Genomic DNA, 13451 nt, shown 5'->3' with positions numbered 1-13451 from the left:
TTCTTTTAGCTCCTCAAACAGAAAAGAACATACTTTTTACCAACCGGGTTTCGTTCTACCAGAGATGGCTTTATTTACCCGAAAAAGCCCACTGTTTTTGTGGCTTCTCAGAGCTGCCGGCAGCACCCGAGAGCCGGCCCCTCGGTGGAGCCCTCCCGTCGTCTCCTGCCTCAGTGGCTGTGTGAGGACGGGTCTGAGTCCTCGGGGCGTTAACTCGCCCTCGGGCTTTGCCCTCTTTGCTGACCGGTCGGTGCTGTGCGCTTTCTTCTCTAGCACCTGCTGCTGGCGCCGTCCGACGTGGCGGGCTGGGGGATTTTCATCAAAGATCCCGTACAGAAAAATGAATTCATCTCGGAGTACTGTGGAGAGGTAAGGCGGGGCTCACCCGGTCTCGGGGGGACAGCACGTACAGACCGTGGGGACTCGCGTCATGTGTAGTAACTTGCCCTTGCCTGGGATGGAGTTTCACGGGGTAGGTCTGTGGGGTTCAGTTAGCCACGAAGTCATAAAAAATGCCTTTTCAGCTTGGACTCCTGCCGGTGGGCTTGGCCTGCCTGGTCGTAGGCTGCTTCGGTCCTCGTCACATTTCGCATTTAGCATCTGGGGACAAGGGGGAGAACCAGAGCTTCGTGCTGGAGAGTCCGCCCTACTCGGTCCAGAGGCTGATTGATAAGGACCTAGAAACAACAGTGTCATTGATTATATACTTTTGTAGTCACAGAGTTACAGAAGACCCGTTGGGTTGGCATCGTTTTGGAAATACCCGCCCGCCCCCCGTTTGTATTTTTGGTCAATCAATCACTTTCTCCAGGCATGATTCCTTTAGATGTGGGAATGGTGTTTCTGGGTCAACACTGTTCTGAAACATCAGCACGTAGACTGAACGCAGGAGAGGAACCAGCCGTAGGACCGTCTTTGGGTTGCGTCAGGAAGGTGGGAAAAATGTCTGTAGTCCCCTTTGAGCTTGGGTCACCTAATCCACAACCGTCTTGCTTTTTAGATTATTTCTCAAGATGAAGCAGACAGAAGAGGGAAAGTATACGACAAATACATGTGCAGCTTTCTGTTCAACTTGAACAACGGTAGGTCTGAGGGGGTGGCATCTGCGAGCCAGGGGTCCTTTTGGGGCTGCAGGGAGCGTCTCCGCCTCGCTTCCAAGCATCGGGCGTTTCTCACCGCCCGGAAACAGGCTGTTGGTGAGGCGACCAGGCTGAACCGGATCATTCAGAGCCGCTGGCCGCTAGGGCTGCGCCGGCTCCAGCTGGGAGACATGCTGCGGGTTTGCCCCGGGGCCTCAGCGGGGGGGGCGGGGGGAGTCTGCCGGGTCTCATCGGGGCCTCTGACCTGGGAAGGGTGGGGAGCCCTGAAGGTGGACGCATCCCCAGAACTTCCCTGCTTGTTCTCAGAAGGTCTGTGAGAATGAGGAAGCTGCTTTCCAGACGCGTCTGTTTTGGGGCAGCGAATGTGAGGCCGTGGGGGGGTGGGGGCGCCCCTCACCCCCGATACCTTCAGAGTAACTTTCGGCCGAAGTAGGTCTTTCTGCGAACATGTTCCGCAGGCTGTCGAATAAAAAAAGTAAAAGGTGAAATGGCATATCAAGAAGCACATTTTTCGTAAAAGCCCTGAACAACCCTGACCCGTGGCTTCTCCAGAACCGTAGTAACTTTGTGTCTACGGCTTTAGGACTGAAATTGTTCACTGCATTAGGTTCTCTTTTTCTCTTCAGATTTCGTGGTGGATGCAACCCGCAAGGGTAACAAGATTCGTTTTGCAAATCATTCAGTAAATCCAAACTGCTATGCAAAAGGTAGGTGCTGGAGGAACCAGAATTGCCAACACAACCCCCTTTCAGACCAGTGACCGTGAACTTGAACAGCCCTGGGACAGAGGTGGATTATGTGCCCAAGTCACACCCTCCCTGGGGCCCGTCCTCATCCAGCTCACTGACCCCAGTGTGTGTATCTCTTTCCAGTTATGATGGTTAACGGCGATCACAGGATAGGGATTTTTGCTAAGAGAGCCATCCAGACTGGTGAAGAGCTGTTTTTTGATTACAGGTTGGTAACAGCGTATCTCTAGTGTGACCTGAGGGCTTTTTCTTCCTGGACTCTAAGCTGTGGGGAAAGCCTGGCTTTTAGCTCTTTGTTGGATCTTCCGGTCTCAGAGGGATTGATTTCTGGTCATTATTTGTCAGGGGTGTGGGGGGAAGTTACACAAGTAAGGCTTACTTTCGAAATACAGGCATACCTCGGCGTTATCGCGGGTTCGGTTCCAGGCCCCTGCACTAAAGCGAATCCTAATCCTCTGGCCGGGGGTTGCCAGACAGCGACGGCATCTAGAACAGCGGCTCAACCTTGTGGCTTTCAGTCGCCTCGTGACCCGTGTTTCTTAAATACTAGACTCGAAGGCCGAGGCGGCCGCCTGAGGCACGGGCTGCAGGATGGCGGGGGTGGTGGCAGGCACGAGCACGACCCTCATCCCGTCCGTCTCCGTCAGAGCTCTGGGCTGTGACCGGGTGCACCGCCGGGGAGCTGCCCCGTCTTGAAAGGGATCTCCGGCTGAGCAGAACTCCGCAGCCAGCGTCCCCTGCTCAGTGACCGTGCTGGAGACCGACGGGCTTCGTCGTGCGTTCACAGAGCGCAGGCGGAGCGGGCCTCCCGCCGTTCGCGGGGGCCTCGGGTTTTCCGAACGGTCACCGAGCCCCGGCTGCCGGTCCAGGTCACCGCCGCGTCAGCCCCCGACGAGGGAGTCAGCCCCGGGCACGGACTTCCCCTCTCTGGCTCCGAAGGCCCGGCTGGCGTCTTCCGGGAGAAGGCTGTTGTGTCTCCACCGAAGGGGTGGGTGTCGCGTGGCCCCCGGGCCTTCCGGCCGGCCTGCCGCTTCGCCCTGCACTTGCGTGCTGTGGAGACGGCGCCTTTCCCGGAACCTCCTGACCCACCTCTGCCAGCTTCAGGCTGCTCCTCTGCAGCTGCCTCACCTCTCTCCGCCTTCGTGGAATCGGGAGAGTCGGGGCCTGGCTCCGGATTAGGCTCTGGCCTCAGGGGACGTGTGGCTGGTGCGACCTTCCGTCCAGACCCCTGCAACCCTCTCCACACGAGCGGGAGGCCGCGTTGCCTTCTTAGCACCTGTGTGTTCCCGGAGGAGCGCTTTTCTTTTCCTTCCCGAGCTTTTCCTTCCGCCTTCACAACTTGGCTCACTGATGCCCGAGACAGGCCTTCCTCGCCGAGCTCAGTCGCGTCTAGTTGTTTTATTCAAAGTGAGAGACGCATGACCCTTCCTTTCACTTGCACACTGAGGGGGCCCCCAGTGGATGGTTCACTGGCCTCATTTCCATATTGGTGCATCTCAGGGACTCCCCTCCCCCTCCCCCCACCAGCAGAGGGAGAGGGGTGGGGGCAGGGCCGGGCAGGGGAGCGGCCAGGCCAGACCACCTGTAACGTGTAGCCGTTAGACACCCCCCCCCCCCAACATGGGTGCAGTTCGAGACGGCCGGTGACAGTGCCAGCAGTCACTTCCAGGTCACCTGAACGGGCCTGATGTTAATGAGAAGGTTTGAAATCGTGCACGCATGGCCAAATGTGCCAGACACGGAAAGATGGCACCGACCTGTTCGCCGTGAGGCTGCCACAAACCTTCAGTCCCCGCCCCCGCCAAAAACAAGTAATGTTTGCGAAGCGCGATAAAACGAGGTATGCCTGTGTGATGAAGGGTGGAGAAAGCCCACTTTCACCCTCGCCCTTCGTGCAGCCTTGTGCACTCGCTTTTAGCAGAGGTTCTGTTTCCCTCCAGCGCAGTCAGAGCGATGTCCTTGCCTGCGACGGCCCAAGCGCGCGCCACGTCATCAGTGTTTAGTATTTTAACGGTTAAGGCACTGTTGGCCAGCGTCCTACCTGGTCACCTCCGGGTCCTTTCTGTGGCAAGTCCCGCGGGCCGTCAGGGAGCGGAGGACACGCAGCCCCCGGTGGTGGGGACACGCCGTCAGGCTCTGCGGGGTAAATTGCCGAGAACTTATTTAGATGCGAGCAGATGCCTGTTGAGCAAACTACATCCTGTGGCCAAATACGCGCCCCCCGGGGGAGCGCAGCTCTGGGGCGCGGCGGCGGCAAAACCGGGCCGCGTGTCGCCACTTACTACGGTGGCCTGCGGCACCACATCTGACAGGTCCCCAGTGGACCCCTGCCCCGGGGAGGTCGCGGCAGCCACGGCGCTCCGTTTTGGGCGTCCCGTCCCCTGGGTCCAGGTTCTTCACGCGGAGGCCGGGGCTCCCGTTTGGTCTGGTGCGGGGCCGGCCGTGGTGACGCGGATCCACCTTCCCGGGCCCTCGGGGATGGCAGGGGGTGGGGGGCCGTTCCAACAGGCTTGTCCAGTTCTCAGAGTAGAAGCGAGTTTCTGCCCACGCGGCGGGAGGCGGGCGAGCCGGGGGCCGGTCTCCCCCGTGCTGGCTCGCGGGTCACCGCGTTTTCATGCTCTTTCAGATACAGCCAGGCCGACGCCCTCAAGTACGTGGGCATCGAGAGAGAAATGGAAATCCCTTGACATCGGCTACCTCCTCCCCTCCCTCCTCCTCTCTGGAACAGCTGCCTTAGCTTCAGGAACCTCGAGTACTGTGGGCAATTTAGAAGAATAAAATGCAGTTTGAAATTCTGAATTTGCAAAGTACTGTAAGAATAATTTATAGTAATGAGTTTAAAAATCAACTTTTTATTGCCTTCTCACCAGCTGCAAAGTGTTTTGTACCAGTGAATTTTTGCAATAATGCAGTATGGTACATTTTTCAACTTTGAATAAAAGAATACTTGAACTTCTCCCTGGTGTCGTCATTGATCGTACCGAGTTGTCCGCGGAGGGGACAGCACACTCACCCTGAAATCCTGGGGTGTCTTTCTCTGGGTCCTGATTTAAAGGCTATTGCCCAGTTATTATTTCATATAACGTGACAAGATAGCTGGCGTCCTGGGTCCCGGGCGGGTCCCAGCGGCCTGGCGCACAGGAGCCTTGAAGCCTCGATCTCTGTGTAGACAATCACGGAGCTGGACGAGGTGGCCGTTCGGGAATCCCATAGCAGGGGGAGATTGCCTTCCTGCCTACGAAAGGTGATGGGTAACAGCCAGACTGGTGTCAGGTCTTAAAGAAAGGCTGGTAAACCCCTCCAAGTGTCCCGGAAGTGGGGCGCCTGCCTCGGATTCGTCATGACAGCTGTGATCGGTCTGCGCGGTCCAGTTGCCTTTTCCGGAATTAGAGGATATTTTTGTGGATTTACACAGCGTGATGCTATTTTCGTGTGAAGCTTAATCAAATCTTCCCTTTCCCACCACGCAAACCTCGACGAGACTGGTCTCTGCCGCATGTGGGCGCATCAGCCCTGGCAACGCCGGTCCTCACTTGAGCGCTAACTGGCTGTTTCGCTTTGGGGCCAGAAAACCTGGCCCGACGCGCCATCTCCCGTGCCGCGCTTTCATTCTCTGCCACGTCTGGTGACGAAGGACACTGGGGTAGACGGTCTCCCAACCCCTGTGTCCAGGAAGTGGCGCCACACGCTCGGGGGGCCGTCGCGGACGGACCCACGCAGGGCGAGCGCAGCGCGCGCTCTGTCACTGCTACATCCCGCCCCGGACGCTCGCCGTGAGCAGAGCCCCCCCCCCCCCCCCCCCCCCCCCGTGGTCACACGCGGGCCCGTTGAGGACAGAGCGGGGACCACTGCCCCAGTGGGGTCTACGGGCCCGGAGTTTCTTCCGGCCACGGCCTTCCTGCCGTTGACCGCCGCCAGCCCGTCCCCGCGTGTGAACAGCTGGGAGCGGAGCCTGGAGTCCAGGGAGGTTCTCGCTCGACACTCCAGGCACCCGGATCCGTGGCCGAGACGAGTTGTTTTAGTGGAGAGCAGGGAGTTGTGAGCACAGCACGGCGAGCTTCTCGTGCCCGCATCCGAAACGCGTTGTCTCCCGTGTCCCTACACCGGTTCTCTCGGCACAAACGCCGGCCACGCACCCAGTCGCGAGGGCCTCTCACGTCCGATCCGGTCGGCTTTAGATTCGCCTTTGTTTGTAACGCGCAGGCGGGCACGGGGCTAGACACGTGACGTATTCAAATACCCAGTAACGAAGCCAAAACGTGGGGGAAGAACGAACTTTAAAAATCGTGTGCCTCCCCCAGTGCCGTACCCCCCACGGAGAGGAAGCCGGACACGGGCCTCCCAGGCAGAGGGGACCAGGAGGTGGGTAGCGGCTGTACCAGGACAGAGAAGCTTCGGACAGTTTAGGGACATCCGATGCTGGAACGGATGACGACAGCCTGACATGACAACAGGTGGCCCTGCCGGCCAATTTCTGTGGTCCCTTCTTGACCTCTTCCCCCCGCCGCTGGTCGTAACCCCAGGCAGGTGCCCCAGGGCGGTGACGACCGTCCCAACATCCACGTCTAGGCGGTGGCCCCTTGCCCACAGACGGACGCCCAGGCAAATCTGAGGGCACCGTGAGTAACCGGTTTGTCAAAATTCTTTCCGGTCCGGATTTAGTGGTTCTTACAAAAGCGTGCAGACTGCGATCCATCTAGACGCTGCTTGCTTTTCAGTATCGTCTTGGTTCATTCAGGCTCCGGCCTTCGCAGTATGCATTCGGTGACTCAAGAGTCCTGGCTCCCACCTCTGCCCAAGAGGCCCTCAATCCCACGTGAACCAACGAATCGTGTGATTTACACTCGTAGACAGGTCATCGAGACAGGTTCCCCAAGTGAACGCTGTCAAAGACCCCGAGTATTCGGTTGAAAACTCTAGGAGCTTTGGGCCCTTCACAGACACGGAAATCGCTGCGAATGCTGGCTTCGACCTCGGCCCCCTGTGGTAAAGGATTCCAGGAGGGTGGGTATCAGAAGCGGTCTGAGACATCGCGTAGGCAGAGCTTTTTACGAACCAGGACCTCCATAGAGCGGCTTAAGAAGAGCCCACACTCACTCGGGGCAAGTCAGCGTGTGGTCAGCCACGGACGAGGGCGTGAGCCGGAAAGCTGACGTTCAGGGAATAAAACGAGGTCGCCCAGCCGGCCGCGTTACTGCGATTCCTGGAACAGCGGTCTTCGGAAGGGAGGGTCCGTGCAGAGACCGGCAAGCACGTTTGCGTTTTCGTCCGCGTGTGGTAAAACCGCGAGTTCTTTCAAAGGGACGTCAGATACCGGTGTCCGGCAGGGAGACCGGCCACCTTGAGAGGCTCAGGCCGTGGCAACATTTGTTGCCTTTTTGTGTAGACTCAAATCCAAGTGAGTTAACGTCTAGCGAACAGAAACCGTTTAGGCCGCAGGTGCCCGTTCCTGTACGTACTGGTCCCCCCCCCCCGCCCCTTGGCGGTGCTGCTCGGGCCCGTACCCGCCGCCTTCCCGGCCGCTGTCCCGCGAAGGCGCCGGCGAGCGACGGGCCAGCCGTCTGTCTACACAGGCACGTCCGACCGCGGCCCCAACCCCGGCGAACCCGTTACCCTCACGGGCCGCGGACCACGGCCCTACCTCGTCCGTCCCCCTCCTGGGCGCGCAGCCTGGAACGCGGTGGTGGTGCTTCAACCGACAGCCCGGTGGCCTCTCTCTCCTCGGCGCCCTTCGCGACGGCCGGGTGGCTCCCCGGAAGCAGCTTCCGACGACCGCGCTTTCGCTCGTCCATTCCTGGTAGGAGACATGCGGTGGATCGGCACACACCGGAGCCGGAGGGCAGCGGAGACACGAAGGCAAAGCGCTTGGGGCTCCTCTCCCGCCCGCCCCCCGCCCCCCAGACGGCGCACGCCTGGCGTGGGGGGGGGCGGGGGCGGGGCGCGGACGGGGGGGGGGGGCCGCCGGCCTCGGCCGCCCGCGGGGCCCCTTCGCCGGCCGCTCTGCGCGTCCCGCCGTACACCCGGGGGTGCTCTCGAGCCCGGAGGGACCGGAGACCCGGCACCGGCTCCTGAGGTCGCTTCCCGCCTTCAACGGGGCTCCAACACAGCTTCGCACGGGGGCTCCGTGGTTGTGCAGCACGTGCGTCCCGGAGCGGGTCAAGGCACGGCGGTGGGGGGTGGGGGGAGGCCGGCGTGCGCGGGGAGCCCGCCACCCCAGGAGCCGGGGGGAGGGTGCCGTGGGTGTGCGCGCGGGGGGTGAGGGGGGGGGTCCTGCTTTCTGCTTGGTTTTCAAAGCGGGGGGTGGGGGTGGTGTCTGTAAAACTGGAAAAGCTGAAGACGCTGTGGAAACTGACAAACTCTGTCTCCACTGCTACTTTTTAACCCGTTTGGCCTGTAACTTTAATTTTTGAGCGAAAAGAGATGAAGTGCAAGTGAGGGAGGGGCAGAGAGGGAGAGACACAGAATCCGAAGCGGGCTCCGGGCTCCGAGCTGTCAGCACAGAGCCCGAGGCCGGGCTCGAACTCAGGGACCCTGCGATCATGACCAGAGCTGCTGAACTGAGCCACCCAGGCGCCCCCAACTTGTAACTTTTTATACTAACCTGTCAGGCCCAGATTGTTCCAGGGAACTGGGAGAACTTCCCTCTCACTGCTTTGGCTTGTGACCCTGACCCACGGTGGGCGCAGGGCGGGCTTGCTCGAGGCCACGAGGTGGTCAGGTGGGGTTCGCGAGGACGACGACGCAGCAGGGCCGGGGGAGTCTCCACCACCACCTCCGGGGTTCGTCTGTCCCTCAGCCAGGAAGGGACTGCGGAAGGGGCTCACTAGCAAGTGACGCAGCCGGGGGAGCGCGGCCTAGAGCTCGGAGGGACCCCCGCGACCGGATGGGCGCAGGGCGCGCTCCCCAGGCCTCTGGTCTCCCCTCCGCTTACCAGGAGGCGCCTGGAAGCGACAGCTTCCGTCTGCGTGGCCCACCCACCCCGGGGTGCTTGCCTTGGGGCACCGGCCTCGGTTGGGGGCCGGGCGGTCTTACCAGGAAAAGCTGGCGAGTTCGCCCCGAACGGCTGCTCCCTGCGCGCAGACAACCGGCTGGAACCAGGAGGGAGCGGCCAGGTCCCGGGCCAGGCTCTCCAGGCCGGGGCCGCGCCCCTTTCTCTGGCCTCAGTTTCTCCACCACGTGAGGACGTCAGGATTAACCCACCGGGTCCTCCCAAGCATCAAACAGAATCAACACGCGGTTGCCTTCCGGTCCCTGCGGCAAGTCCTAGAAATGAGCAGGAGCGTCTGGGGGAAAAGACTGTAAGAGGCCTTCAAGTTTTAAGAGCTTCGAGTCTCAATCCACAGGATGCAGCCTGTTAGACTACAGGAAGACACGGGATTATAAATCCGCACAATCATTACGTCTTTTATTTACATGTAGACATCAGTAAGACTTGAAACAAAACCAAATGCGACCTGTACGGAAATTCTTTAATTCTCTTTATTTTCACACATTAAAAAATGAAACACACTATACAAATGGTTTTTCATAGCAGACTACACGTGGGTCCGTGAGACTTGCTCTCAAAGGGGGTGCTGCCAACGCCGATGCCCGAGGACGGCGGCCGTCGGCCTCGCAGCCAATGGACTGGTTTAAATGCGGTAGCATGCAGCCCTCGGGGCGCGACGCCCCTCTTCTTAAATTAGGTTAAATGGCGTCGGTGTCCGTATTTACAGACTTGAAACGTGTCAATCCTGAGCAGTTCTGATGTACGTCTGAGACCGGCCGGTGGGAGCCTCGGTCTCGGTTTTAAAAAGGGAGGTCCGGACGGCGCCAGGCTGGCTGCTGCGAGCTGGATGGAGCTCTTCTCTCGGCCCGGAACTACCTGCTGCGGCTCGCACAGGCAGACCCTTCCGGAAGGGCTAAGCCAAGTAACTGTAGGTGTCCTTTTCCCCATCAACTCGCTCCAGATATTCCTTCTCGATCAGAATGTCAATGCATTTCTGGGCATTATTTTAAAAAAGAGAGAAGTCGTGACAGGAGGAAAAAAACCACACGTATTACCGAAGAGATGGGCCACCCTCACCGGGGATCTCCCCTGCACCACCGAGAGCCCAGTCGGGGCAATTCAGCCCATCCACCGCGTCCCCGAATGGAGTCCCCTCAGTGCCCGTCTCCTTAACGGCCTCGCTGAGGTGACCGAGTGTCACGGGGCCACAGCCTCCCAGCACCCCAGGCGCCGGGCCGGCCGGGCCGGGTGCTGTGGAGGCCACGGGGTGGGAACCTCGCGGTCGCTCTGTCCTACCTGAGTCACCGGCAGGGACTGGGGGGCCGTGGGGACTCCTGAACAAGCCAGCACCCGGGCTACAGGCCATCCCGGGAGCTGGAGGGGGTTCCTCCCGACTGTCGGGGCCCCCGCACCGGCTGCCGGTGACCCGAGCGGTCTCAGGACGCCTCGGACTTGCTACCTGGAAGAAGCCCGCGGCTGCCCCTGGAGCCAGTGCTCACACAGCGAGGGGGAGCACCCCGTGGCCGGGCTACAACTGGGACACAGCCGAGCGGGAACTCTACAGGTCGGTTACAGAGTCCCGAGGGAGGCGGAACTGCTGTGGGAGCGAGATTCGGGCCACAGGGGGCAATGTGGGGGAGGCAGCGAGGGGAACGCTGGTCACCTTCTAACTCTCGATTCGGATCTTGGTGTACAAGTATATTTACTCTGGGAAAATGAGCAAACCGGACACTCAGGACGCGTGCACCGCTCTGTGTACGTGTTTCGATAAAAGGTTTTAAGCTTAAGCCCATTTCCTTTTGTAGAAACCTAGTACGTATGGATATGCCGAGGGCCGTCGGCCTCGTTTTCGTTACACCTTTCTCTCCTAAAACGACACACGGGCAGCTTCTGCCGTGTGGCTCTTGTACCTTGATCACTGGGACCCGCGGCTTGAACCTCGAGGACAGCTGAGTCAGCACTTCTCCGAGCAGCTGCTGGTGCTTCAAGACCTTCCGCATCTTCATGATCCTCACGATGGCCGCCTGGTCACCCGTCACCCGGGGAGGAAAAACCGGTACATGTCACGGTTACAACCGTTCCGGAACATTCGGGACAACTAGCAAACGGGCCGCCGAGGGCCGTGTCCGTGCAGAGGACTGCGATTTCCTACACGGTCACAAACGCACGGCAGGATATGCGTTTCAACTCTAACAGAATAAACACGGCATACTTTGGTCTCCTCGGCAGTTTTAATAATTTCACCCGACTACAGAGCGTTTTAAAAATGAGAAAACACGTCCCAAGATCACCGTTGCACTATCGGCTAACTTGGATGTCAATTAAAAAATTCATTTTTATATAGAGGAAGGGGGGGGAGAAAACACGAGTCTGCAGAGCCGCAGAAGCTGCCTCGCTGTGACCCCCCTCCCCTGCCCCGTCGGACGCGAACTCGCCACGTTCTCTGCGTCCATCCGCTTCCTTCCTCTGCTCCACTCGGGGCCCGTCACCGTCCCCGCACCCGCTCCCAAGTCCCAGCCACCCCGCGACCCACGCGGGGCGACAGAGAGGCGTCACTCTCTGTGAGGGGTCGCCACCCCGCGCGGGCCCCAAGTCACCTGAATTAGCAGCTTGCGGTCCTCCTCGATATTTTTGTGTGTGGTCTCTTGTTCCTGCTTCTGTTCGGTTTTCATCGGCACGTTGATGTTAACCCTTAACTTCTTACTGCCGGGAAAAAGGAGGAGACCGATCGCTGTCGCTTTAAAGGACAGGTGCTCAAGGCCCGTGTGTGACCTTTAAGAAGCCTCTGCTACCCGATCCCCGTCCCCACGTACCACTGGCCAGCCCCCCCACCCCCCGCGGTAGTTTCCACCTCTGTGAGAAGCTCGGCCCCCAGCAGGCTGCCGCCATTCGGTGGCTTCCTGCCCGGCCGGTAACAGGCCACCCGTGTCACGGGAGAGCCAGTGCCTCCATCCGCTCTCCCAAATTTCGTCAAATGAGACAAACTCGAGGCACTGGGACAGACAGAGGCCCAAAGGTCCCCGGCCAGCCATTTAAGGGGACGCTTGCCCGGTGGAAAAACCGCCAGACACAGAACCGGAGGCAAGCGGCAGACGACCAAGGCCCACGCCGTGCCCAGCCTCCATCCGCACGGACGCGAGGGGACGAGTCTGTGGTCCAGGACCATCCACCTGGCAGATTTTCCTTACTTTTTATAACCGAGATACAATTTGATTAAGGTGTCTGGCTTCAATTCCACCTCATCAACGTTCGCGTTCTCGTCTTCCAGAACCTACAGGACAACAGCTGTTACCACATCATCTCAGGAAAAGGATCTCGTCTAGCTCAACACGGAACGTGCACAGACATACCAGTAACTTCGACTTCAATAAAATCTGTAGGACTTGTGCCAAAATGTCCTGCAATTGAAGAGAAAAAGGTAAGTTGCATTTTTCTTTGCAATACAAACCACACACACACAACCACATGGTTGATTTTTGGCAGGAACACAGGAGTCCCCCCCCAGACAGGAGAATGTACCCACCCAGGGAGAAGGAGGTGGTGACTAGGAGGTCCCCTAAGTTCACTACCGCCAGCGCCTACTCGTCAAAGGGAAGCCAATCCCTCTGTGGCTCTGACCACCTCGTGGTAAAAACTGCCGATTCGGTTACAAACGTTACAAGCCACGCTGATCTCGTCACTTAAACCTACAGGAACCTGTCCGTCCATCCTGGACACGGTCACCACAAAAGCAACGTCCGAGGGCTCCCGCACGACGGCGGAGGACGCTGCTCACGGACACGACGGACTCGGCGGCGGCCGACCCTGTTCTCCACCTCCTGCGGGGAGCCCTAGGCGCCACGCGGGGCCGCCGGCCGAGTCCTCGCCTGTAAACGCAGGTGGCGGGTCTCGGCCTCCTCCTCCTCCAACTCTGTGACCCCGTGACGTGGACACCACCACCTGCCCAACTTCAGTCCCCCGGACGCACCCCATACCTCCTACCCCGGCGCACGGAACACCCCCCGCCCTTCACGGACACCCATTCTGGTCACGTGACCAGCCCAGATTCAAACACCCCCGCCCCCTCCCCCCACCCGCAGGTCTGGGGCACTGCCGGCCGCTGCCACCAGAGGCCGCACTTCCGAGCCCGACCTGACGAGGGGAGCGCTGAGCTCGGAGGCCAAGGCCAATGGCCCTGTCAGCCCCGTGGGGCGGGGCCGAGGGCGGCCTGAGCCTCCACCTGAGTCCAGCCCTCCCGACGAGATGAGACAGACTCTTACACACAAAGGGGCAAATTCACTCTGTCATTAGAATTTGAAGATGGACTCTGGACTGACTTGAAGCATCATCAAAAAATAAACCCTTTCCTGAGGCCCCTGGGTGGCTCAGTCGCTCTGCTGTCTGGCTCTGGATTTCGGCTCAGGTCATGACCTCACGGTTCGTGAGTTCGAGCCCCCACATCGGGCTCTGTGCTGGCAGCCTGGAGCCTGCTTGGGCTTCTCCCTCTCCTCTGACCCTTCCCTGCTTGCTCTCTCTCAAAATAAATAAACAAACTTAAAAAATAAATACTTCCCTAAGTGACATTCAATAAGGCCAGTGTTACCCTGTCAGCAAAACCAGACAAAAACATCCCAA

The 13451-nt window shown here is 59.5% G+C and overlaps 2 protein-coding genes and 2 long non-coding RNA genes across 20 annotated transcripts in view; 2 read left to right on the top strand and 2 right to left on the bottom strand.

Moving 5' to 3' along the window:
• The window catches only part of EZH2 (enhancer of zeste 2 polycomb repressive complex 2 subunit), a 63678-nt gene extending 58873 nt beyond the window's left edge, over positions 1-4805 (top strand). For all 12 annotated transcript variants that reach the window (XM_042974628.1, XM_042974633.1, XM_042974622.1 and 9 more), the window contains 5 exons: positions 274-369; positions 1001-1082; positions 1727-1807; positions 1973-2057; positions 4476-4805. In XM_042974628.1, the coding sequence (XP_042830562.1) occupies positions 274-369; positions 1001-1082; positions 1727-1807; positions 1973-2057; positions 4476-4536 (405 nt within the window). In that variant the 3' untranslated portion in view covers positions 4537-4805. The remainder of the gene's footprint in view (positions 1-273; positions 370-1000; positions 1083-1726; positions 1808-1972; positions 2058-4475) is intronic.
• LOC122235402 lies at positions 363-7720 on the bottom strand. Its single transcript, XR_006213466.1, has 3 exons — positions 7491-7720; positions 3891-3985; positions 363-1559 (listed from the first exon to the last, which is right to left on the bottom strand). It is a non-coding gene; the product is annotated as an uncharacterized LOC122235402 (long non-coding RNA).
• LOC122235405 lies at positions 7572-13237 on the top strand. The gene is made up of 3 exons (XR_006213467.1): positions 7572-7646; positions 12106-12255; positions 12530-13237. It is a non-coding gene; the product is annotated as an uncharacterized LOC122235405 (long non-coding RNA).
• Positions 9311-13451, bottom strand: part of CUL1 (cullin 1) — a 104657-nt gene continuing 100516 nt past the window's right edge. For all 6 annotated transcript variants that reach the window (XM_042974601.1, XM_042974575.1, XM_042974582.1 and 3 more), the window contains 5 exons: positions 12188-12235; positions 12026-12108; positions 11435-11540; positions 10748-10861; positions 9311-9831 (listed from right to left, as the gene is read on the bottom strand). In XM_042974601.1, coding sequence (XP_042830535.1) covers positions 9751-9831; positions 10748-10861; positions 11435-11540; positions 12026-12108; positions 12188-12235 — 432 coding nt within the window. In that variant the 3' untranslated portion in view covers positions 9311-9750. The remainder of the gene's footprint in view (positions 9832-10747; positions 10862-11434; positions 11541-12025; positions 12109-12187; positions 12236-13451) is intronic.

The sequence above is a fragment of the Panthera tigris genome, chromosome A2 (assembly GCF_018350195.1).
Source record: "Panthera tigris isolate Pti1 chromosome A2, P.tigris_Pti1_mat1.1, whole genome shotgun sequence".
In the NCBI taxonomy this organism is placed as follows: domain Eukaryota; kingdom Metazoa; phylum Chordata; class Mammalia; order Carnivora; family Felidae; genus Panthera; species Panthera tigris.
This window is presented reverse-complemented; position numbering and strand designations above follow the sequence as displayed.